We start from the raw sequence: 26,661 nt of genomic DNA on the forward strand, positions 1-26,661 counted from the left end.
GTGCTGCCCATCTCCATAAATGAATAATTATCTGCCTTTGTAGTTATGTTGTTGTCCAGGATGCAGGTGTGCATTTCCTTGAGTCCTGTTGGCAAAATCAAAATTAAGTTTGTCAGATGGACAAGTATATGTATGCACAGGGCCAATGAAAAATTTACCTGCAGCAGTATCACAGGCTCATGGCATCATCTATAAGCAACATTCACAAGAAAAGCATAAATCATTCATAATGTTAAAGAAAACACAATTAGAACAAAAATGTCCATGTTAGTACAAAGTGCTCACAATATTGCTAAACTAGCGAGATTAGGGTTTTAAAGTTCAAAGTAAAATTTATTATCAGAGTACATACATGTCATCACATACAACCCTGAGTCTCTTTTTCCTGTGGGCATACTTTGCAGATGAATAGAAGAGTAACTGTAAATAGGACCAATGAACAACAAAGTGTGCAAATGAAAATATAAATAAATAGCAGTAAATTATGAGTGTGAAATAACAAGATAAAGAATCCTTAAAATGAGACCATTGGTTGTGGGAACACCAGAAATAGAATGAGTGTTGTGTTGCCCTTAAGGCATTTATTTAACTTTATTACATTTTTGCTTTGTAAATTGTTTGCAACTATTTCAAGTTAAAGGTTGATAACTACGTTACAGTTTAACGAAGTTAAAGTTCATTGTCTATGATATATCGCGGCATGTGATGACGTCACACCCGGTTTTGCCGCGTCTTGTGGGTAAGTTCTGGTTTGGAGGAACAGGAAATTGGGGGCCTGCACGTGCAGGACATCATAGAAGCAATGCTGTAAGTTCATATGACAGTTGATATGTTGAAGTAAAAATATTAACGCTAATTCTGTTAAATGAAGGTTGATAAGGTTTATTTTCTTGTGTCATTGAAAGCTTTGCTGGAAAGATTGTGTTGGAGTCTATCTAAAACTGTTAATGGCTTAAGCAGATCCTGCCTGAATGTTGTACTTAAATGAGACTTTAATGTAATACAGTTCGTTATAGTTTTACTGTTACAAATATTTATGATGCAAATGTAGTGCCAAGAAGGAAACAGATACTGTATATATTTTGCATTATTTTATCAACAGTTTTCACCATATGTTAATGTGGAAGAGTGAACAGTAAACGGTTAATTTTACTGCGTGTTTAGTCAGAGTTTCAACACACTGCATGAGAACACTACAGGTGTAGTTTTGTTCAAGAGCCTGATGGTTGAGGGGTAGTAACTGTTATTGAACCTGGTGATGTGAGTCCTGAGGCACCTGTACCTTCTACCTGATGGCAGCAACGAGAAAAGAGCATGGCCTGGGTGGTGAGGATCTTTGATGATGGGTGCTGCTTTTCTACGGCAACATTTCATGTAGATGTGCTCAATAGTTGGAAGTGCTGTACACGTGATGTACTGGGCTGAATTCGCTACCTTTTGTAGGATTTTCCGCTCAAAAGCGTTGGTGTTCTCATACCATGCTGTAATGTAGCCAGTCAGCACATCTACAGAGTTTGCAAAGTTTTTTGATGACATGCCAAATCTCTGCAGACTCCTGAGGAAGTGGAGGCACTATTGTGCTTTCTTTGCAATTATATTAATATGATAGGTCCAGGACATGTCAGTTGGTTCAAGAATGGTTGAAGGGAAGTGGCTATTTTTAGACCTGGTGTTCTGTACCTTCTTCCTGTGAGTAGTTGCAAAAAGAATGCATGACCCAAATGGTGAGGATCTTAGATGATGGATGTTGCCTTTTTGAAGCATTTCCTGTGGATATTGCCACTGAATGGGAGGGACGTGGCCATGATGTATTTGGGCAGAATCCGTTTCTATCTACAGCTTCACTTTTCTGTGCATTGAATTGCTGTACCAAACCATGATGCTTTCTGTAGAAGTTTGTTAGAGTGTTCGATGATAAGACAAACTTCCTTAGAATGTAGACACTGGCACTTTATGATTGCATCTATGCACTTAGGTCCAAGATGTGTGATCTGGTATGTCAACAGCCAGGAATTTGCTGATTCCACACCAATCCCCCTCAGTCAAGCACTTCAGGTCATTTGCCTTAGAGAAATCGTTAGCTGCCACTTATGATTTGAGCTGCTGGAAAAACAACTTGTATTTGTGGATTGTCTTTAATGTGGGAAAGCACTCCAGAGTGTAATAACAGAGAGATTGAAGCAAAGAAAGATCGTTCAGCTCAGCAAGAAGGCAGGATCTGGGATTCTTGTCTGTCTTTGTCAAAGGGTTGAATTTTGAGGACCATCTATAAACATGTGATGGAGATGGTCGTAATTTCAGACATTGCTGCTCAGGAAGCTGCAAGAAAAAGTGGGGTAGAGAGGGCAGAGGAGGCCACATTCAAAGGAACAGAGACTTCAGGAAAGTCGTTTGTCAGGTTGGACAGTAATAGAGATGAGGGGATACGAAGTCAAGAAGGAATTTAAACATGAGGATTGTAAATTTTATTTAAAGTACAAGACTGAGAGCTAATACACATTATGTATGAAGCATGGTAGGGCAGTGATGCCGCCAGAGTTGAGAGTGAACCGAGGGTGGAAATTGGGATGTCAATGAGGGGAGCATTAATCTAGTTAACTTTAGAGGCAACCAACGTATGTGGAGTTCAATCGAGAATGGGCTGAGATGAGGGCAGAGGAATGCAATGTTATGGAAATGGAAGTAAATGGTCTCTGTGAGGAATTGGTTGATGATGCTAAGGTTGTGGGAAATGTGAATTAGTCTTAAGCAGTAACTGAGAACAGAGATGAATTTACCAATGAGTAATAGAACAAAGATGCAATGATTGCTAATCTGGATGCTAGCATTGGCTGGGGTCGAAAGAGTGCAGAAACAGAGATGAGGACATCAGTGTGCACATGGGAGCCAGCCTCAATATCTAGCTGAGCAAGAGAAGTGTGCTGGGCATCCTTGCATCTCTCTCAAATCATTTGAGCAGGAGTAGAAAGAGAACCTGTTGCTGGAGTACTCTAAGTGGTATCAGTTTACCAAAGGAGTTTGTCATGCTGTGCTGGACATTGGAGAGGAGATATTGGAAGAGGATGGCATGATTAGTTGTTCACAAAGTTCAAAGATATATGTCACCATATACAGCCCTGACGTTCATTTTGTTGCAGGCATTCACAGTAAGTACAAGAAACACAATGGAATCAAGGAAAGAGCACCCCCAACAGGATGGACAAACAACTAGTGTGCAAATATAAAAAGAAAAAAAATAAGAATAATCTTAATAAATAAGCAATAAATATTGAGAACATGAGATGAAGGGTCCTTGAAAGTAAGTGCCTAGGTTGTGGGAACAGTTTAGTGCTGGGTTGAGTGAAGTTATCCCCTCTGGTTCAAGAGCCTGAAGGGGTAATAACTGTTCCTGATCCTGGTGGTGTGAGTCCTGAGGTTCCTGTACCACCTTCCTGATGCAGCAGGGAGAAGAGAGAATGGCTTGGATGGTGGGGTCCTTGATGATGGATGCTGCTTTCCTGCAACAGCGCTACATGTAGGTGTGCTCAATGGTGGGGAGGGCTTTACCTATAATGAACTGGGCCGTATCTACTTTTTTGTAGGCTTTTCTGTTCAAGGCTATTCCATACCAGGCCATGATGCAACCAGTCAATATATTTTCTACCACACATCTATAGAAGTTTGTCAATATTTCAGATGACATGCTGAATCTTTGCAAACTTTTAAGAAATTAGGTGCTGCTGTGCTTTCTTCAAAATGACACCTACCTGCTGGATGCAGAACCTGTCCTCTGAAATGATAACACCAAGGAATTTGAAGTTACTGACCCTGTCCACCTCTGGTCCCCCAACAACAACTGGCTCATGGACCTCCAGTTTCCTCACAAAGTCAATAATCAGCTCCTTGGTCTCGCTGACATTGAGTGAGAGTTGTTGTTGTGGCATCACTCAGCTAGATTTTCAATCTCCCTCCATAAGCTTATTTTTCACCAACTTTGATTTGGCCAATGACAGTGGTGTCATCATCAAATTTAAATATGGCATTGGAGCTTGCTTAGCCTCATAGTCATAAGTATAAAATGAGTATTGATTCTGTTACTGTTATTATTCTACAGACCTATTGAGTATGTACACAAGAAAATAAATCTCAGGGTTGTATATGGTGACTTACACATACTTTGAACTTTGAGTAGAGGCAGGGGGCTAAGCACACAGCCTTGTGGCTTACCTGTGCTGGTGGAGATTGTGGAGGAGATGTTGTTGACACTCTGAACTGACTGGGTTTTGCAAGTGAGGAAATCAAGGATCTAGTTGCACAAGGGGGTATTGAAGCCAATGTCCTGAAGCTCATAGATTAGTTTTGAGGGGATGATAGTATTGAATGCTGAGCTATAGTCAGTGAAGAGCACCCTGATATTTGCATCTTCATGGTCCAGATGTATGCATCTTCACTCTGCAGATGTTCCAGGGTTGAGAGAAGAACCAGTGAAATGGCATCTGCTGTAGACCTATTGCTCCAGTAGACAAACTGCAGTGGGTGCAAGTTGCTTCTCAGGCAGGAGTTGATATGTTTATATATATTTATATAACAAGGAAGATTAATTGACCACAGTGAGAGTCTTAAGCACTATATCATTTGGTTTTTACTGGTGAGACAAGCTTAGAATTGTTATGGAACAACTGAGAAGGATCAAAAGCTAGATTCATGAAATTAAAGGAGGTGGCTGGAAGACAAGACACAGGCAGAAGATGTAAGCAATTGTGTAGAATTAAATGACAAAAGCAACAATTGAAAAGCTGAGTTTCTTTTAAAATCAAATGACTGTGTAATTTGAAATGTATTGCAGTTAAATAAACATCAGAACTTTAAAAGTATTTTTTCTTTAAGTGATTGCTTGGTTGACTGCAAGTTGAACTCGAGTGTGTTTGTATACAGGTCTGTTCCCAGATGTAGGAGGAGGTTACTTCTTGCCAAGACTGGAAGGGAAACTTGGCCTGTTCCTCGCCTTAACAGGATTTAGAATGAAAGGAAGAGATGTACATAAAGCTGGAATTGCTACTCATTTTATTAAATCTGAGGAGGTAAATTTGTTTCTTTGTAAAATCTACTAAGTAAAATTTAGAATCAAAGCTGGGAACAATTACATGAGAATATAATCAGTGTGACTGCCTTATTTACTTTTAGAAACTAAGGTGGTTACGACTGCAAATATCAGATTTGGCAATCCAAACACCCTACTTCAGCAAAACCAAGCTGACGTGACTGCACATTGTTCAAAAGTGCTGCTATGTTGCTCCACACACTGCATTTAATGGAATATACCATATTAATGATTTTTGTTTCTGAAACTTTGGTTTAATCAATATAATTTTTATCATATTTGCAAACTCAATGCAAATACCCAGGAATTTGAAAAGTAGTGGGATAGAGCTCTTCCTTGAGGACAGAACAATAAATCTTAGGATCCATGGTTATGTTGGCCAGAAAATGGTTGAGGATTCCATTAGTAAAACACACAAGTGTAATAATTTTGAGTGTCTTGGGTGATTTTTGTTTTAATTCATTTTAACTGAGTGATGGTCTAAAAGACCCTGACAAATTCTTATAATTAGTAAAGCAACTTTTGCCTATGGCAGCCAGTGAAGTTCTTTTTTTTAAAAAAACTGGAATCATTAGTGAGTTGCAAAATTCAGCAGCCAATTTGTGTTCGGCAAGATGTCTTCAACAGACATTGACAATGTTCAGATTAATTGACTTCAGGTTTAGATTGAGACATAAATTTTGAAGAGTAATTCCATTTTCCCAGGTGAAATAATAGCACAGGACCTTTTCTATCTACTTGATAGTGGCTCAGCTGAATGACACATCCAATAGATATTGCCTGTAGTACAGCACACTCTTTATTAGGGGTATCTGTAAGGCAATTTGTTGTATGAACACTCATTGATATAACTTATAACTTAAATCCACTTTACTAACTCTCATGTAGTTTGATATGACCAGTCACTGAATACTATTGATTGTGACCACTGCTGATTTTTAACGTATGTGCCACTTTCCTACACTAATCCCTTATCCCTTGATTTTAATAATATCTAAAAATCCATTGATCTCCACCCTGAATATCCTTGGCAAACAAGCCATTGTCGTCCTCTTGGATGGTGAATTCCAAAGGTTCTCTATCTTCAGATGAAAAAACTTCCTGTCTTCCTGACTGGAATGCTTACTGTGAGACTCTGGCCCTGGTTCTAGAAACCCTAGCCAAGGGAAACATCATCCCTGCTTTGAACCCGGTAAGCCCCATAAGAATTTTGTGTTTCAAGAGACCATCTCTCACTGTTTAAACTCAAGAGCAGAAACAAAACTTTTAATCTCTTCTCTTATGTTGAACGTGCTGTCCCAAAAATTAATCCTGACGAAGGGTCTCAGCCCGAAACGTCGGCAGCGCTTCTCCCTATAGATGCTGACTAGCCTGCTGTGTTCTACCAGCATTTTGTGTGTGTTGTTGTTTGAATTTCCAGCATCTGCAGATTTCCTGGTGTTTGCTCAGTGAATGAGATCATCCACTTTGCTTCTCATTGGTGCAACACCATATCCATATACAATATTCCATATCTGGTCTCACCCAGTGGAGCAAAACATCTTTTGTACTTAAAATAGTGACCTCATATTTTTTCAGTATTGTACTCCATATTGCATGTTTGTATCTCCTTGAAGCTCTTTTCTTTCTTCCTCAGCCCACAGCTCTATCACAGGTGAACATCAAGGTATTAGCTGCTTATTGACTCTGTCAGCTAGGATATTGCCTGTCAAGAAAATAATCTAATTTAGGAGAATACAAATTAATATTCAAAGGCAACTTTTCTGATCATGGGTAGAAAATTCTCCAAGTTAATGATTAGAGGTGTCAAAGCATTGTTTTAATATGTAGTATGCTAGAAACAATTTTTTTTGTGCTGCGTAAAGGAATTCAATGTAAAGTTCAACTGCCAAGTACAATAGGACTTTTAGCTCAGAGCTTGCACACTTCCAGATTTTAATGCAGGTCCATTATGCATTGCAGACTCATTTATATAGATGCATTGTGATATCATACATTTTGGCATCTCTTATACAAGGTTCTTCAGTAACGCAGCGTTTACTTGTAGAGCTATGGTCTGCTTTTGAATTCATTAAAGGGCACTGGACTTCCCAAGTCCTTGGCCAGGGAGTCTGTGACAACAGTCTTCAATCAAGCAGTTCAAGTTTTTATGATGTCCCTCTGCCCCACTACTCTTCTTGCTGGCAATGTTGGTTTGTCCCCTAGTGATGTCTCCAATGGTCCTCTCTTCCATTATGTTTTAGACCTGACCAGGTATCTGATTAATGATGTCTCTTTTCTCAATGACCTACAGGTCCAATGCTTCCTTTGATTGCCTCCACAAGCACTCACAAATATTCCACCCCTGTAAGATGCACTCAAAACACACGCACCTACTTCCCTAACCACAACCAGTTATCAAAGGAGAGTCTTGACCCATAGAGTATTGGTTTTACAGCACAGAAGTGGGCCCTTCAGCTATGCTAATATTTTTGCCCATCTGCCCAAATCCCATTTATCTGCATTAGGTTCATATCCTTCTAGGCCTCTTTTTCCAGGATCATAAACATCGTGAATGTATCTGATTCCATCACTTTTTCCAGATATTTCCTACTCTTTGTTTAGTGGGTGTTTGGGGTTTGGAGGCAAAGTTCTCTCACATCTTTAAAGCATCTCCCTCGCACTTGAAGCCCAGTATTGTTATTGATACCTCTACCATGGAGAAAAAATTCTGACTTTCTACTTGGTATCTCTAATAATTTTATATACAGTGGATTCTGGTCAATTGGGACACATTGGGACCAGTACATTTTGGCCCAATTAAGTGGCTGTTCCAATTAGCCAAAGTTTCATGGAAATAGATTAAAAGGTATATAAAAAAAAATACTGTTTAGCTGAGTAACCAATTATGTATTTAACATAAGTACAAGAAAAGTTAGAACACTACCAGTGCTACTATAATACTATTAAACTGTATTAGTTTCTAATTGTTACTGATGGAAGAATTCATCCAGTGTACGCTGCTATGGGAGGGGTGTCCAGGGAGGGGTAGCTCCTCTGGTAAAGGGGCTTGTGTACATTCAGGGGCAGCTCACTCACCTTTGGTCCCCACCGGATATTCAGCTCTCATCTGTGGCTCCAAGTAGCTGTTTGCATACAACCACATCCTGGTACACTGATTTGACAGGCAGGCTGAACCAGGTGAGTGTATCCGGTGGGCCTCATACCCTGGTAAACTGCATACCCTCATACCCTGCCTATCCTTGCATGTGAAGTCAGCTCTGGTGGACTGTGGGGATGAGACCAATAGTGAGATCCAACGGTCATCCACTGCAACCAAGAAAGACCCCAGTTTGTGACGACTACTCGTACCACTGGATCTGGACTTCCGAGGTCGAGAGAGTGAAACTCTCCCAGTGCAGTGGCTTTTCCACTTTAAAAACTCTCCCGCACAGGCTTCACTGTCATTGTCAAATACAGAGAAACATAGAAAACCTACAGGACATGTCCCTACCTTAGATATTACTAGGCTTACCTAGAGCCCTCTATTTTACTAAGCTCCATGTACCTACCCAAAAGTCTCTTAAAAGACCCTATCGTATCCGCCTCCACCACTGTTGCCAGCAGCCCATTCCACGCACTCACCGTTCTCTGAGTAAAAAAAACTTCCCCTGACTTCTCCTCTGTATCTACTCTCCAGCACCTTAAACCTGGTGTCCTCTTGCGGCAACCATTTCAGCCCGGGAAAGAGCCTCTGACGATCCACACGATGCCTCTCATTATTTTATTCACCTCTATCAGGTCACCTGTCATCCTCCTTTGCTCCAAGGAGAAAAGGCCGAGTTCACTCAACCTATCCTCATAAGGCATGCTCCCCAATCCAGGCAACATCCTTGTAAATCTCCTCTGCACCCTTTCTGTGGCTTCCACATCCTTCCTGTAGTGAGGCGACCAGAACTGAGCACAGTACTCCAAGTGGGGTCTGACCAGGGTCCTATATAGCTGTAACATTACCTCTCAGCTCCTGAATTCAGTTCCACGATTGATGAAGGCCAATACACCGTACGCCTTCTTAACCACAGAGTCAACCTGTGCAGCTGCTTTGAGCGTCCTATGAACTCGGACCCCAAGATCCCTCTGATCCTCCACCCTGCCAAGAGTCTTACCATTGATACTATATTCTGCCATCGTATTTGACCTACCAAAATTAACCACTTCACACCTGTCTGGGTTAACTCCATCTGCCACTTCTCAGCCCAGTTTTGCAAATATCCCGCTGTTAACCTCTGACAGCCCTCCACACTATCCACAACACCTCCAACCTTTGTGTCATCAGCAAACTTACTAACCCATCCCTCCACTTCCTCATCCAGGTCATTTATAAAAATCACGAAGAGTAAAGGTCCCAGAACAGTTCCCTGAGACACCCCACTGGTGACCGACCTCCATGCAGAATAGGACTCGTCTACAACCACTCTTTGCCTTCTGTGGGCAAGCCAGTTCTGGATCCACAAAGCAATGTCCCCTTGGATCCATGCCTTTTTACGTTCTCAATAAGCCTTGCATGGGGTACCTTATCAAATGCCTTGTTGAAATCCATACACACTACATCTACTGCTCTTCCTTCATTAGTGTGTTTAGTTACATCCTCAAAAAATTCAATCAGGCTTGTAAGGCAGGACCTGCCCTTGACAAAACCATGCTGACTATTCCTAATCATATTATACCTCTCCAAATGTTCATAAATCCTGCCTTTCAGGATCTTCTCCATCAACTTACCAATCACTGAGGTAATACTCACTGGTCTATAACTTCCTGGGCTATCTCTATTCCCTTTCTTGAATAATGGAAAACCAACATGCTGCCGTGTTCCTTGGATTGAGTGTAAATAAAAATTAGTGAGGATGCCTAGTGCAGATAATGGACTGCCTTCATACAATGCTTTTGACAATTCCACCCCACAAATCTTCACTTCCATTGCAACTTTCAAGATGATTGTTGATACCTTCAAATTCTTCATAGTTCATAAATTGTTGAACTAGTGAAATCGTTTCACTCAGTCATTTCTGGCATCTGCAAGCCTGAATGCTTGAAAGAGCAGTGAGTAAACCTATTCTAGACTGTCTTTCTGCTTACTTCTCACCAACTATTAGTGATGAAATCACTGCTTTTTGAACATAAACACACGCAGCTGATGCTATTTAAAAACTGCTTTCTCCAGTCGCAGTGTAGTGTCTTGCAGCCACACAAGTTCATTAGACTGGCGCTAGTTAGAAACTGTTTGGCAACAGTCTGTTGTCCCAATTAAGTGACATAATATCCCACATAAACAATGGGAATCCTGGCTATTTTCTCAATTATTTTCTGTTCTTTAAGAATTGTCCAAAATAAGTGGCTGCCCCAATAAACGATGGACCAATTAACCAAAATTAACTATAGGTCTATCTGGTCACTCCTCAGCCACCTTTGCATCAGGAAAGGTAGCCTTAGCCTTACCAATCACTCCTCATAACTGAAGTCCTACAATTTAGGTAACTTCATGAATCTCTTCTGCATTCTCTCATGCAACTACATGCTTTCTATAGTGTAGTGACCCGAACTGCATATGATGCAACACACAGAAAATACTGGAGGAACTCAACAGGCCAGACAGCATCTAATGTAAACAGTCAATGTTCTGGGCCAAGACCCTTTATCGGGACTGGAAAGGAAGGGGGAAGTCAGAGTAAGAAGTTGGGGGAGAGGGGAGGAAGAAGGACAAGGTGGCAGGTAATAGTTGAAACCCGGAGAGGGGGAGGGGTGAAATAAATTGGAAAGTTAGTTGCTGAAAGAGATAAAGGGCTGGAGAAAGGGGAATCTTAAAAGGAGAGGGCAGAAGACTATGGAAGAAAGGGAAGGGAGAAGAGCACCAAAGGGGCGTGATGGGCAGGTAGGGGGATAAGGTAAGAGAGTGAAGTTGCAAGTTTTTTTACTCTATGAGCCTACCTATGAAGGAAAGCATATTTATGCCTTCCTCAACATCCTATCAACCTTGAAAGTGGATCTGCAGTCTTCAACCTCATCTCCTGCTGTTCATCGATATCCCTCAGTGCTTTACCATTTACTATGTATGACACACCCCAATTTGACTTCCCAAAATACTTCACCTTGTACTTGTTGCAATTAAATTCACTGGCCAATGTTTTATCCACCTTTCCATCTACTGTATAACCTGCTTCAGACAACCTTTCTTGCTATCTTGTGCAGACTAACCAATAATAACTCTACGTTCACATCCATATATCACAGACACCACCTGTCTCTGTCTCCTATCACTAAGTCAGTTTTGGATCCAATTAGCCAGCTTGCCTTGGATCTATGTATCTTAATACTCTGGGCCAGCCTATCATATGGGACCTTGTCAAATGCTTTACTAAAGTCCATATAAACAAAATCTATCATCCTGCTCTCATCAAACCTCTTAGTTATCTCCTCAAAAAAAACAACTCAATCAAACTAAAATTAATGCTTAAGTTTTCAAAAATTATCTATTATACATGATCCGTTGAAATTGATGACTCCACAAGTATTGGCATTTGTCCCTCGTGGTTTAATGTTGTTTTTGAAGGAATGCAGAATTTCTAGACTAGTACAGATTGTTTTCTGCTATTGAATTACAAGGCAATGTGCAGTATATTTTTCCATTAGATCTCTCTGCAGAATTTATTGAATAGCCCAATGCAATACTTGAACTGCTAAAACGCTGTGTTAGAAATACAGACATTTGCCAGGTCGTTACCAATACTAAATCAGATTTCTCGGAATCCACCTCATGAAAATTAGTACATTAGAAATGCATGGGATTTAAATAAAAAAGCTCTTAGATACATTTTGTGCTGCTAAATCAGAGATTTTGTACCAGATTCATAAAGTGGAGCACTTTTCCTGAATGTTTAAAAACCTAATTTTTCATTTTATTCTGGCAGATAAGATAATGGTCAATGTCTGAACCATAACAGCAATTTAAGAGACAAATGTATTGTTAGGGAACTGGAGCTGCAGCTCGATGACCTTCGTCTGGTCAGGGAGAGTGAGGAGTTGATAGAGAGGAGTAACAGGCAGGTGGTCACACCGGGGCCACGGGAGGCAGATGGGTGGGTCATGGTTAGGAGGGGGAAGGGGAAGAGTCAGGTACTAGAGAATACCCCAGTGGCTGGACCCCTTGACAATAAATACTTCTGTTTGAGTACTGTTGGGGGGGGGGGGGGGGGGAACAGCCTACCTGGGGGAAAGCAACAGTGGCCGTGCCTCTGGCTCAGAGTCCGACCCTGTAGCTCAGAAGGGTAGGGAAAGGAAGAGGAAGGCAGTTCATAAGAACATACATAAGAGATAGGTGCAGGAGTAGGCCAATCGGCCCCTCAAGTCTGCTCCGCCATTCAACAAGATCATGGCTGATCCAATCTTAACTCTAGTTTTCACCGAATCCCACAAGGCAACAGTGCCAACCAACAGGGCACCATGCCGCCCATTTTATTTTATTATTCATTCCGCCCAAACCCATGTGATCACCCGGGGGGAAAAAAAACGAGTTGCCAATGAGGAGAAAAAATCTGAAAAATTCCTCTCCGACCCATCCAGGCTATCGAAAACTGGTCCAGGAGATCACATGGCTGATCTAAACCTAGCCTCATGTCCACTTACCTGCTCGCTCACCGTATCCCCTAATGCCATTTTTATCCAGGAAAATGTCTATCTCCGTTTTGAATTTATTGAGTGTAGTAGCTTCCACAGCTCTCTGGGGCAGTAAATTCCACAGCCCCACTACCCTCTGAGTGAAGAAATTTCTCCGCATCTCAGTCCTGGAACGGTATCCCCTTATTTTAGGATTATGCCCCCTAGTCCTAGTTTCACCCATCATTGGGAACATTCTCCCCACATCCACCCGACCAAGCCCCTTCACAATCTTATATGTTTCAATAAGATCGCCTCTCATTCTTCGGAACTCCAATGAGTAGAGTCCCAATCTACTCAACCTCTCATCATACATCAACCCACCCATCCCCGGAATTAACCTAGTGAACCTTCTCTGCACTGCCTCGAGAGCCAGTATGTCCTTTCTTAAATATGGACACCAGAACTGCACGCAGTACTCCAGGTGTGGTCTCACCAATACCCGGTACAACTGCAGTAAGACCTCCCTGTTCTTATACTCCATCCCCCTAGCAATAAAAGCCAGCATTCCATTGGCCTTCTTGACCACCTGCTGCACTTGCATACTAACTTTTTGTGTTTCCTGCACCAGGACCCCCAGATCCCTTTGCACAGAAGCACTTTACAGTTTCTCTCCATTTAGATAATAACTTGCTCTATTATTTTTCCTGCCAAAGTGCAAGACCTCACATTTGTCAGTATTATATTTCATCTGCCAAATGTCTGCCCAATCACTCAGCCTATCTATGTCCCCCTGCAGGGTTTCAATGTCCTCCGCACTCATTACACTCCCTCCCATCTTTGTGTCATCAGCAAACTTCGATACGTTGCACTTAGTCCCTTTCTCCAAATCATTAATATAGATTGTAAAGAGTTGGGGTCCCAACACCGACCCCTGCGGAACACCACTAGTCACCAACTGCCAGTCTGAGAATAAACCATTTATCCCAACTCTCTGTTTTCTGTTAGAAAGCCAATCCTCCACCCATGCCAGAATATTATCCCCAATCCCATGAGTTTTTACTTTAAGTAATAATCTTTGGTGTGGCACCTTGTCAAATGCCTTTTGGAAGTCCAAATACACCACATCCACTGGTTCCCCTTTATCTACCCTATATGTTATGTCTTCAGAGAACGCCAACAAATTTGTCAAACATGACTTCCCTTTTGTAAAGCCATGCTGACTTTGTCCTATTAAGCTAAGTTTATCCAAATGCCCTGTTACTGTTTCCTTAATTATCGATTCCAACATTTTGCCAACCACAGATGTTAGGCTAACTGGCCTATAATTCCCAGCCTTCTGTCTATTGCCCTTTTTAAATAAAGGAGTTACATTAGCATTTTTCCAATCTGCCGGGACCATTGCCGAGTCCAGCGAGTTTTGAAAAATTATCACTAATGCATCCACAATCCCGACCGCCACTTCCCTTAAGACCCTAGGATGCAAGCCATCCGGTCCAGGGGATTTATCCACCTTCAGTCCCATTAATTTATCAAGTACCATTTCCTTGGTGATTTGAATCGTAGTTAGCTTCTCTCCCCCTAGAGCCCCCTGTTTATCCAGTGTTGGGATATTTTGAGTGTCCTCTACTGTAAAAACTGATATAAAATATTTGTTCAGCATTTCTTCCATCTCCATGTCCCCTACCATTAATTTCCCGGTCTCATCTTCTAGGGGACCAACATTTACTTTAGCCACCCTTTTTCTTTTTATGTAACTATAAAAGCTCTTACTATCTGCTTTTATGTTTTTCGCCAATTTACTTTCATAATCTATCTTCCCCTTCTTAATCAATCTTTTTGTTATTTGCTGCTGATCTTTAAAAGCTTCTCGATCTTCAATCTTCCCACTAGATTTAGCTACCTTATATAACTTTCTTTTTAGTCGTATACTTTGCTTTATTTCTTTACTTAGCCACGGATAACTATTTTTTCTTTTACATCCTTTTTTCTTCAGTGGAATATATTTTTCTTGATAGTTGTAAAATAACTCCTTAAATATACACCACTGATCAAGTACCGATCTACCCTTTAATCTATTTTCCCAATCCATCTTAAGCAATTCCGCTCTCATACCATCATAGTCTCCTTTATTTAAGCTCAGTACGCTTGTTTGAGATCCAACCCTCTCATCCTCTAATTGAATATGGAATTCGACCATGTTATGGTCACTCATTCCAAGGGGATCCTTTACTAGGACATTTTTTATTAGTCCTGTCTCATTACACAGGACCAGATCTAAGACTGCTTGCCCCCTTGTCGGCTCAGTAACGTATTGTTCAAGGAACCCATCCCAAATACACTCAATAAACTCTTCTTCAAGGCTGCCATGTCCGACTTGATTAGTCCAGTCAATATGAAAGTTAAAATCCCCCATAATTACAGCTGTTCCCTTATTACAAGCCCCAACTATTTCCTGATTTATGCTCCGACCAACTGAGTTACAGCTGTTTGGAGGCCTATAGACTGCTCCCACCACTACTTTTTCCCTTTACTATTTCTTATTTCTACCCAAATTGTTTCGTTATCCTGATCCTTTGAGCCAATATCATTTCGCTTTATTGCAGTGATTTCTTGCTTTATTAACATAGCCACCCCACCTCCTTTTCCTTCTTGCCTGTCTCTCCTAATTGTCGAATACCCTTGTATGTTTAATTCCCAGTCCTGGTCACCCTGCAGCCATGTTTCCATAATTGCCACAATATCATAACCATACGTAATTATTTGTACCATCAACTCATCAGTTTTATTCCTAATACTACATGCATTCAAATAAAGGACTTTCAAATATGTTTGACACTTATTTCCTACCTTTTCCTTTTGTACAACTTTACGCTTATCTCCGTACATTCTTTCCCCTCCTGACACACTCTGTCTTTTTATTCCTCCACTTTTACCTACATTCATTACCTTCTCCATTGTCTTTTTAATTATTTGCTCTCTAGAATCCTCCCCCCTACTAGTTAGTTTAAAGACCTCTCTGCAGCCCTAGTTATATGATTCGCCAGGACAATAACCCCAGCCTGATTCAGGTGAAGCCCGTCCCTCCGGAACAGTTCTCCCCTGTCCCAGTACTGGTGCCAGTGTCCCAAGAAGCAAAACCCACTTCTCCCACACCAGTCTTTGAGCCACGCGTTTAACTCCCTAATTTTATTTAACCTAGCCAAATTTGCTCGTGGCTCAGGTAATAATCCAGAGATTAATTACCCTTGAGGTTCTGTTTTTTAATTTGACCCCTAGCTGCTCATATTCCTGTAACAGAACCTTCTACCAACGTGTACTAAGACAACTGGATCCTCCCCCTCCCACTGCAAGTTTCTCTCCAGCCCAGAAGAGATGTCCTTAACCCTGGCACCAGGCAGGCAACATAGCCTTTGGGACTCTCGCTCTTGGTTGCAGAGAACCCTATCTATCCCCCTGACGATACTGTCCCCTATTACTACAACATTTCTATTGACTCCCCCCTCTGGAATGGCCCCCCACTCCACGGTGCTATGGGCAGGTTGCTCATCCTCCCCACAGTCCCCACTCCTGCCCTCACAGGGAGTTAAAGCCTCGAATCTGTTGGACAAGAGCAAGGCCTGCATCTCCTCCAGCCCTACCTCCTGGATTCCCCTACTTGCCTCACTCATAGCCACACCATCCTGTGCTTGACTGCAATCTACATTAGTTAATCTATTAGGTGTGGCTATCTCCTGGTACACAGAGTCCAGAGAACTCTCCCCCTCCCTGATGTGTTGCAGTGTCTGAAGCTCGGACTGCAGCTCATCAATATGAAGCTGGAGTTTCTCGAGCAACAAACACTTGCTGCAAATGTAGTCGCCGTGTCCCTCAATGGGGTCCACCGGTTCCCACATCTCGCAGCAGTAACACATCACCTGCTCCATGCTATATAGTTAATTTAATGTACTAGTATTAGTTATGCAAGAACCCTTTGCCCCAATACAGCTAACTATCACACTATTTAACAATACTTTTAAAGTTATAAGTGTAAAAGGAAGCAGGACTACTTACCAAGCAACTAGCTGTGAGAGCTCTGCAGCTCCGGTCTTCCTCGCCTCGCCCGGTTCCGCCGAAGCCCGTTGAGCCAAAGCCCTTAGGCCTCCACTCTACTCCCGGCTCACTCCACTGCCCGCAACGACGCTGCCCGCTGTATCGGGCTGTGTTCCTTTTAAATCTCCCGCACTTCACTGCCCGACGTCACACGCCTGCGCAGACCCGCCTCTCTCAACTCCGATGAAAACCGGTAAAATTCAAAATGGCTTCCGCCTCACTCTTGCTCCGATTCTCAGAAGTCCTTCTCCGAAATGTAGGGGAGAAGGAAGAAAAAGATAATAAAGTTGATCGCATCGTTAGGGATTAACAGTAGTAATAGGGGACTTGATAGTTAGGGGGTCAGATGGGCGATTCTGTGGACACGATCAGGAGACCCAGATGGCAGTTTGCCTCCCTGGTGCCAGGGTTCGGAATGTTTCTGATCACATCCAAGATATCCTGAAGTGGGAGGGTGAGGAGCCAGAGGTCGTGGTACATATAGGTACCAATGACATAGGTAGGAAAAGGGAAGAGGTCCTGAAAGGAGAACATAGGGAGTTAGGAAGGCAGTTGAGAAGAAGGACCACAAAGGTAGTAATCTCGGGATTACTGCCTGTGCCACTCAACAGTGAGAGTAGGAATGGAATGAGGTGGAGGATAAATACGTGGCTGATGGATTGGAGCCGGGGGCAGGGATTCAAGTTTCTGGATCATTGGGACCTCTTTTGGGGCAGGTGTGACCTGTACAAAAAGGACGGGTTACACTTGAATTCCAGGGGGACCAATATCCTGGCGGGGAGATTTGCTAAGGCTACTGGGGAGACTTTAAACTAGAATGGTTGGGGGTGGGAATCAATTTGAAGAGACGGGGGGAGAGGAGGATAGGCAGGTGATAGAGAAGGGGAGTGCTCAGACCGAAGATGTAGGGGAGAAGGAAGAAAAAGATAATAAAGTTGATCGCATTGTTAGGGATTAACAGAGAGGAAGAGGTGGAAAGTTTCTTAAATGCATTTATTTTAATGCTAGGAGCATTGTAAGAAAGGTGGATGAGCTTAGAGCATGGATTGCTACCTGGAAATATGATGTTGTAACTATTAGTGAAACATGGTTGCAGGAGGGGTGTGATTGGCAACTAAATATTCCTGGATTTCGTTGCTTCTGGTGTGATAGAATCGGAGGGGCAAGAGGAGGAGGTGTTGCATTGCTTGTCCGAGAAAATATTACTGCGGTGCTTTGGCAGGATAGATTAGAGGGCTCATCAAGGGAGGCTATTTGGGTGGAATTGAGGAATGGGAAAGGTGTAGTAACACTTATAGGGGTGTATTATAGACCACCTAATGGGGAGCGAGAATTGGAGGAGCAAATTTGTAAGGAGATAGCAGATATTTGTAGTAAGCACAAGTTTGTGATTGTGGGAGATTTTAATTTTCCACGCATAGACTGGGAAGCCCATTCTGTAAAAGGGCTGTATGGTTTGGAGTTTGTAAAATGTGTGCAGGATAGTTTTTTGCAGCAATACATAGAGGTACTGACTACAGAAGGGGCAGTGTTGGATCTCCTGTTAGGGAATGAGATAGGTCAGGTGATGGATGTATGTGTTGGGGAGCATTTCGAGTCCAGTGATCACAATACCATTAGTTTCAGTATAATTATGGACAAGGATAGGACTGGACCCAGGGTTGAGATTTTTGATTGGAGAAAGGCTAACTTTGAGGAGATGCGAAAGGATTTAGAAGGAGTGGATTGGGACAATTTGTTTCATGGGAAGGATATAATAGAGAAATGGAGGTCATTTAAAGGTGAAATTTTGAGGGTACAGAATCTTTGTGTTCCTGTTAGGTTGAAAGGAAAGGTTAAAAGTTTGAGAGCACCATGGTTTTCAATAATAAATATAGGCAGCATGGAGTAAATGAGATGCTCGAGGAATATAAAGAATGTAAAAAGAATCTTAAGAAAGAAATTAGAAAAGCTAAAAGAAAATACGAGGTTGCTTTGGCAAGTAAGGTGAAAATAAATGCAAAGGGTTTCTACAGTTATATTAATAACAAAAGGATAGTAAGGGATAAAATTGGTCCCTTAGAGAATCAGAGTGGACAGCTTTGTGTGGAGCCGAAAGAGCTGGGAGAGATTTTGAATAATTTCTTCGGTATTCACTAAGGAGAAGGGTATTGAATTGTGTAAGATAAGGGAAACAAGTAGGGAAGTTATGGAAACTATGACAATTAAAGAGGAGGAAGTACTGGCACTTTTAAGGAATATAAAAGTGGATAAATCTCCGGATCTTGACAGGATATTCCCTAGGACCTTGAGGGAAGTTAGTGTAGAAATAGCAGGGACTCTGACAGAAATATTTCAAATGTCATTAGAAACGGGGATGGTGCCGGAGGATTGGCATATTGCTCATGTGGTTCCATTGTTTAAAAAGGGTTCAAAGAGTAAACCTAGCAATTATAGGCTTGTCAGTTTGACGTCAGTGGTGGGTAAACTAATGGAAAGTATTCTTAGAGATGGTATATATAATTATCTGGATAGACGGTCTGATTAGGAATAGTCAGCATGGATTTGTGCGTGGAAGGTCATGTTTGACAAATCTTATCGAATTTTTTGAAGAAGTTACAAGGAAAGTTGACGAGGGTAAAGCAGTGCATGTTGTCTATACGGACTTCAGTAAGGCCTTTGACAAGGTTCCGCACGGAAGGTTAGTTAGGAAGGTTCAATGGTTAGGTATTAATATTGAAGTAGTAAAATGGATTCAACAGTGGCTAGATGGGAGATGCCTGAGAGTAGTGGTGGATAACTGTTTGTCAGGTTGGAGGCCGGTGACTAGTGGTGTGCCTCAGGGATCTGTATTGGGTCCAATGTTGTTTGTCATATACATTAATGATCTGGATGATGGGGTGGTTATTTGGATTAGTAAGTATGCAGATGATACTAATGTAGGTGGCGTTGTGGATAATGAAGTAGGTTTTCAAAGCTTGCAGAGAGATTTAGGCCAGTTAGAAGAGTGGGCTGAACGATGGCAGATGGAGTTTCATGCTGATAAGTGTGAGGTTCTACATTTTGGTAGGAATAATCAAAATAGGACATACACGGTAAATGGTAGGGCATTGAAGAATGTAGTAGAACAGAGTGATCTAGGAATAATGGTGCATAGTTCCCTGAAAGTGGAATCTCATGTGGATAGAGTGGTGAAGAAAGCTTTTGGTATGCTGGCCTTTATAAATCAGAGCATTGAGTATGGGAGTTGGGATGTAATGTTAAAATTGTACAAGGCATTGGTAAGGCTGATTTGGAGTATTGTGTACAGTTCTGGTCACCGAATTATTGGAAAGATATCAACAAAATAGAGAGAGTACAGAGAAGATTTACTAGAATGTTACCTGGGTTTCAGCACTTAAGTTACAGGGAAAGGCTGAACAAGTTAGGCCTTTATTCTTTGGAGCATAGAAGGTTGAGAGGAGACTTGATAGAGGTATTTAAAATAATGAGGGGGATAGATTGAGTTGACGTGGATAGGCTTTTTCCATTGAGAGTAGGGGAGATTCAAACTAGAGGACATGATTTGAGAGTTAGGGGGCAAAAGTTTAAGGGTAACACGAGGGGGAATTTCTTTACTCAGAGAGTGGTAGCTGTGTGGAATGAGCTTCCAGTAGAAGTGGTAGAGGCAGGTTCGGTATTGTCATTTAAAGTAAAATTGGATAGGTATATGGACAGGAAAGGAATGGAGGGTTATGGGTTGAGTGCAGGCCAGTGGGACTAGTTGAGTGTAAGCGTCGGCACGGACTAGAAGGGCTGAGATGGCCTGTTTCGGTGCTGTAATTGTTATATGGTTATATGGTTAAACAACTATCTGGTTTGTTTTAATACATTATGAACATGTGACTTTAACACATTTTATTATTCCTGTTCCAAATCAATAAATGGTCAGATCTGATCAAATTTCTTAGGAATTTTTACACTCGTGCTTAAGAAGTATTAACTGATTCTTTTGCAAATTAAGGCCATAGTAGGTTATATAATTTGAACTATATTTTGAAGTTCAAGTGAAATTAATTACATAATCTTTTAATATTGTACAAATGAGCAATTATCTGAAATATATCTTCATTTATTTCATAATGTACTGATGTTTAATTTCGTTTAAGATTCCAGCTTTGGAGAAAGATTTGGTATCTCTAAGGTCGCCTTCAAAAAAAGATGTTGCAGATCTGTTAAACTCATATCATTTCAAGGTACAGTACAGTGATCTATGTATATGTCATGAATTAGCCTCACTTGTTGCTTCCATGCTGTTAAATTACATGTTTAAACATGGAACATAAAACAGTACATTACATTACAGGCCCTTCAGCCCATGATGTTGTGTCGACCTTTTACCCTACTCTAAGATTAACCTCCCACATAGCCTTCACTTTTCCTTCCATGTGCTTATCTAAGAGTCTTTTAAATGTCCCATGTACCTACCTCCATCACCACTCCTACAAGTCCATTCCAGATACCCACCACTCTCTGTGTAGAAGACCTACCTCAGATTAACCCCTATACTTTCCTCTAATCACCTTAAAATTATGCCCCCTGATATTAGCCCTAGTACATAGTCTAAGGCTGACCACTCTATTTATGTCTTTATCATCTTGTACATACACCTCTATCAAGTCACCCCTCATTCTCCTCTAGTTCAAAAAGAATAGCCTTGGCCTGCTTAATCTATCCTCATAAGACATGCTCTCTAATCTAGGCAGCATTCTGGTAAATCTGCTCTGCACCCTCTCTAAAGCTTCCACATCCTTCTCATAATGAGGCAACCAGAACTGAACATAATACTCTGGATGTGATCTAACCGGAATTCTATAGAACTGCAACATTACCTCATGGTTCTTGAGCTCAATCCCTCAATGAATGAAGGCCAACACAACATACATCTTTTTTAACCACACTTGCATAGCAGGTTTAAGAGACCTGTGGTTGTGGACCCCATGATCTGTTCCACCCCACTGCTAAGAATCCAGCCATTAATCCTTTATTCTGACTTCAGGATTGACCATCCAAAGGTGATAAACTCCATACTTTTCTGAATTGAACTCCATCTGCCACTTCTGAGTCCAGCTCTGCATCCTATCAATGCCCTTTTGTAACCTACAACAACCTTCTACACTATCCACAAAACCTTCTACCTTCATGACATCTGCAGACTTACTAGCCTACCCTTGCATTTTTCTCATCCAAATTCATTTATAAAAATCAAAAACAGCAGGGACCTCAGAACAGATCCATGACAAACAACACTGGTCACTGAACTCCAGGCAGAATATGCTCCATCTACTACCACCTTGTGCCTTGTGTGGGCAAGCTAACTGAAATCATGCCTGCTGAATGAATCTACTATGTGGATCCTTGTCAGTCACTTACTGTAATCGTATACGCCACATCCACTAGAAACATAGAAAACCTACAGCACAATACAGGCCCTTTGGCCCACAATGTTGTGCTGAACATGTACTTACTTTAGAAATTACCTAAGGTTACCCATAGCCCCCTATTTTTCTAAGCTCCATGTACCTATCCAAGAGTCTCTTAAAAGATCCTATCGTATCCAACTTCACCACCGTTGCTGGCACCCCATTCTATGCACTCACCGTGTAAAGAAAAACCTACCCCCGACCTCCTCTGTGCCTGCTTCCAAGCACCTTAAAACTGTGCCCTCTTGTGCTAGTCATTTCAGCCCTAGGAAAAAGCTTCTGACGATCCACACGATCAATGGCTCTCATCATCTTATACATCTCTTTCAGTTCACTCAACCTATTCTCATAAGACATGCTCCCCAATCCAGGCAACATCCTTGTAAATCTCCTCTGCACCCTTTCTATAGTTTCCATATCCTTCCTGTAGTGAGGCGACCAGAACTGAGCACAGTACTCCAAGTAGGGCCTGAGCAGGGTCCTATGTAGCTGTAACATTACCTCTCGGCTCTTACACTCAATCCCACGATTGATGAAGGCCAATGCACCGTATGCTTTCTTAACTACAGAGTCAACCTGCACAGCAGCTCTGAGTGTCCTGTGGACTCAGACTCCAAGATCCCTCTGATCCTCCACACCGCCAAGAGTCTTACTGTTAATACTATTTTCTACCTTCATATTTGATCTACCTCCATCACTTCCTCAAAGAATTTAACCTGGATTATATCCCGTCTAGCTCCAGTATGTATCCGTCTTAATATTGTCCAAACTTTGCAGCATATCCTCTTTCTTAATGCCGACATGTTCTAGCATATCAGCCTGTTTCACACTGGCCTCACAATTGTCAAGGTCTCTCCCCCGGTGAATACTAAAGCAAAGTATTCATTAAGGACCTCTCCTACCTCCTTTCACCCTACTGTCCTTTACCAGATTCAATAGGACAATCTTCCAGAACCCCATGCAAGTGATGTGGTATGTCTAAAGTAAATTAGGAAAAAATATTGCCAATATATGTAAGTATTATATTTAAAATAAATAGTTGGTGGTATGCTATTTCTTTTTCATAGAAAACTGCAGAATTACAGTACTGCAAATAGCAATATTTGTGATATTATTGTAAATTGATCTTCTGATACTTCAAACTTAAATGAACAATCAACTTAAAACAGTTGTGTAGCAATGGAAAGATGAAGAAGTGGAGATGTTTATTTTCCCTTTTTTTTCTAACAGTGCAAAGCTGATGATAAATTTACCCTAGCGGATCACATGGACAAGATTAATAGGTACTGTACTATCTGGGATGGAGCATTAGTATAGACAAAGGAAAATGTCATAGTTGGCACGTATTATTCACATCACTCCAACAATTCAATGAGCCTGTTAACTGTAAATTGAGTTTCTGCATATTAAGCATTTAATGCATGAGCAATTTAGTGAAAATAATCATTTTATATATGTACATTCAATGCTTTATGCAAGCACTGCTTTCCTAATAAATGTAGTCCTGAAAACACAAGAGACTGCAAATGCTGGAGTTTGGCATTCAAAACAAAATTATAGAGGAACTCAGCAGATCAGGCAGCATCTGTGGAAAGTAATGGACAGTCGACATTCCAGGTCAAGATCCTTTCTTCTGGCCATCATCTAAATATTAATATTCAATACTGACAAATGGATTTTACATGTGAATGCTGAGATCAATAATTTAAGAGTAATAGATTTAAAATTACATTACTAAGTTAGTGATAAATTGAGTTTATCCTTTCCATGTTTGTCAGCTCTTCTTACTACATACACCCTCTCCATCCCCTAGCAAATGGTTTCATTCTCAGTGCAGTGAAGCAATGTAAACCCTCCCAAGCCCGATATTAACCATATAACCATATAACAATTACAGCACGGAAACAGGCCATCTTGGCCCTTCTAGTCTGTGCCGAACACTTACTCTCACCTAGTCAAACCAACCTGCACTCAGCCCATAACCCTCCATTCCTTTCCTGTCCATATACCTATCCAATTTTACTTTAAATGACAATATCGAACCTGCCTCTACCACTTCTACTGGAAGCTCATTCCACACAGCTACCACTCTCTGAGTAAAGAAGTTTCTCCTCATGTTACCCCTAAACTTTTGCCCACTAACTCTCAACTCATGTCCTCTTGTTTGAATCTCCTCTACTCTCAATGGAAAAAGCCTATCCACATCAACTCTATCTACCCCCCTCATAATTTTAAATACTTCTATCAAGTCCCCCCTCAACCTTCTACGCTCCAAAGAATAAAGACCTAACTTGTTCAACCTTTCTCTGTAACTTAGGTGCTGAAACCCTGGTAACATTCTAGTATATCTTCTCTGTACTCTCTCTATTTTGCTGACATCTTTCCTATAATTCAGTGACCAGAACTATACACAGTACTCCAAATTTGGCCTTACCAATTTCTTGTACAATTTTAACATTACATCCCAACTCCTATACTCAATGCTCTGATTTATAAAGGCCAGCATACCAAAAGCTTTCTTCACCACCCTATCCACATGAGATTCCACCTTCAGGGAACTATGCACATTATTTCTAGATCACTCTGTTCTACTGCATTCCTCAATGCCCTGCCATTTACCATGTATGTCCTATTTTGATCAGGCCTACCAAAATGTAGCACCTCACACATCAGCACTAAACTCCATCTGCCATCTTTCAGCCCACTCTTCTAACTGGCCTAAATCTCTCTGCAAGCTTTGAAAACCTACTTCATTATCCACAATGCCACCTATCTTAGTATCATCTGCATACTTACTAATCCAATTTACCACCCCATCATCTAGATCATTAATGTATATGACAAACAACATTGGACCCAGTACAGATCCCTGTACAGATCCCACTAGTCACTGGCCTCCAACCTGACAAACAGTTATCCACCACTACTCTCTGGCATCTCCCATCCAGCCACTGTTGAATCCATTTTACTACTTCAATATTAATACCTAATGATTGAACCTTCCTAACTAACCTTCCATGCGGAACCTTGTCCAAGGCCTTACAGATACTGCGAAAAACATACTTATATATACAGATTTATCTAAGCTATTTTGCTGAGGAGATAGGAATTGTCTTTCATCCCAACTCCCATCTCCAAAAGTGATGATTGTACATTCTGTTAAAATGGCCTAAATCAGAGCTCAAATGATTGACATATTGGAAGATTTCTATAGGTTGATTATGATAAAGATGCCATGAATTGTTAGCATGAGATACCAAGAAAATTCTGGGTTTATTTCTTGATTTTTGCTGAATTAGCTGGCTGTGACTAGAATAGATCATTAGTCCTAATTTGGGAGTAAAAAACCAATCACGTTTCTTTAAGAATTGGGTTGTGATATCTTTTTAAAAAGTAATCAAAAGTAAGAGCTAAATTCTCAATTCACAGTGGAATATAGTGTATTGTGGTAATTAGGCTATCAGTTAACCGGGGCAGCCATTTACTTTGGACAGCTCTTAAAGAACAAAAACTAATTGAGAAAATAGCTAGGATTTCCTTTGTTTTTTTAAGGACATTATGCTGCTTAATTGGGGCAGGAGACTGTTGCCGAACTTCCGAACTATCTTCAGCTGTCTGCACTTGCATGGCTGTTAGACACTACACCATGCTTACAGCAAACAGTTTTTAAATAGTGTCAGTTGTGTGTGTTTATGTTCAAAAAGCAGTGATTTTTGTCATTAACAGTTGGTGAGAAATAATCAGTAAAGGCAATTCAGAACTGGTTGCTCACCATGGTTTCGAACATTGGGACTTGGAGATGCCAGAAACAGCTGGAAGTGAAAATGAAATGATTTCATTACTTCAGCAAGTTAGGAACTATGAAGAATTTGAAGGTATCAACAATCATCTTGATTGTTACAATGAAAATGAAGATTTAGAGAATGTTATCAACTAAAGCATTGTATGAAGGCAGCCTGTTACCTGCACTAGGTGCTATTACACAGTTTTATAGTGCTGTAGAGGTATTGGTCATGTTCTAATTTATTATATATTTAAATGAAATACAATATGTGTTACTCAGTTAAACGATAGTTTGTCTTTTTTATACCTTACTAACAATTTCCAAGAAACTTCAGCTAATACGGGCAGCTGCTTAACTTGGCCAAAACGTACTCATCTCGCTGTGTCCCAATTAACTGGAATCCACTGTACTTAGTACAGCCTGACAGTGGATCAAATTTAAACATTATTAAAAGTATCTGTAATTCCAATGATCCACAACATACCAGTCTTGTATTTAAAAAATCATGAATAAACATGGGTTAATTTTCAAACAGTACACACCATTCTGGCCGGCTGGTGGCGTCGTGGCATCAGCGCCGGACTTTGGAGCAAAGGCTCCTAAGTTCGAATCCAGCCGGGTCCCTTGCACGCTTC

At 41.1% G+C, this 26,661-nt stretch overlaps 1 protein-coding gene and 1 long non-coding RNA gene across 4 annotated transcripts in view; one reads left to right on the forward strand and one right to left on the reverse strand.

Annotated features, from left to right (window-relative positions):
• The window catches only part of hibch (3-hydroxyisobutyryl-CoA hydrolase), a 125,037-nt gene that overhangs the window by 82,225 nt on the left and 16,151 nt on the right, over positions 1 to 26,661 (forward strand). For both annotated transcript variants that reach the window (XM_073046990.1, XM_073046991.1), the window contains 3 exons: positions 4,915 to 5,060; positions 20,929 to 21,015; positions 23,473 to 23,525. In XM_073046990.1, the coding sequence (XP_072903091.1) occupies positions 4,915 to 5,060; positions 20,929 to 21,015; positions 23,473 to 23,525 (286 nt within the window). The remainder of the gene's footprint in view (positions 1 to 4,914; positions 5,061 to 20,928; positions 21,016 to 23,472; positions 23,526 to 26,661) is intronic.
• LOC140728372 (uncharacterized) overlaps positions 1 to 26,661 on the reverse strand; it is a 106,154-nt gene that overhangs the window by 29,377 nt on the left and 50,116 nt on the right. The gene's annotated exons all lie outside the window — the stretch shown is intronic.

The sequence above is a fragment of the Hemitrygon akajei genome, chromosome 5 (genome assembly GCF_048418815.1).
Source record: "Hemitrygon akajei chromosome 5, sHemAka1.3, whole genome shotgun sequence".
Classification (NCBI taxonomy): domain Eukaryota; kingdom Metazoa; phylum Chordata; class Chondrichthyes; order Myliobatiformes; family Dasyatidae; genus Hemitrygon; species Hemitrygon akajei.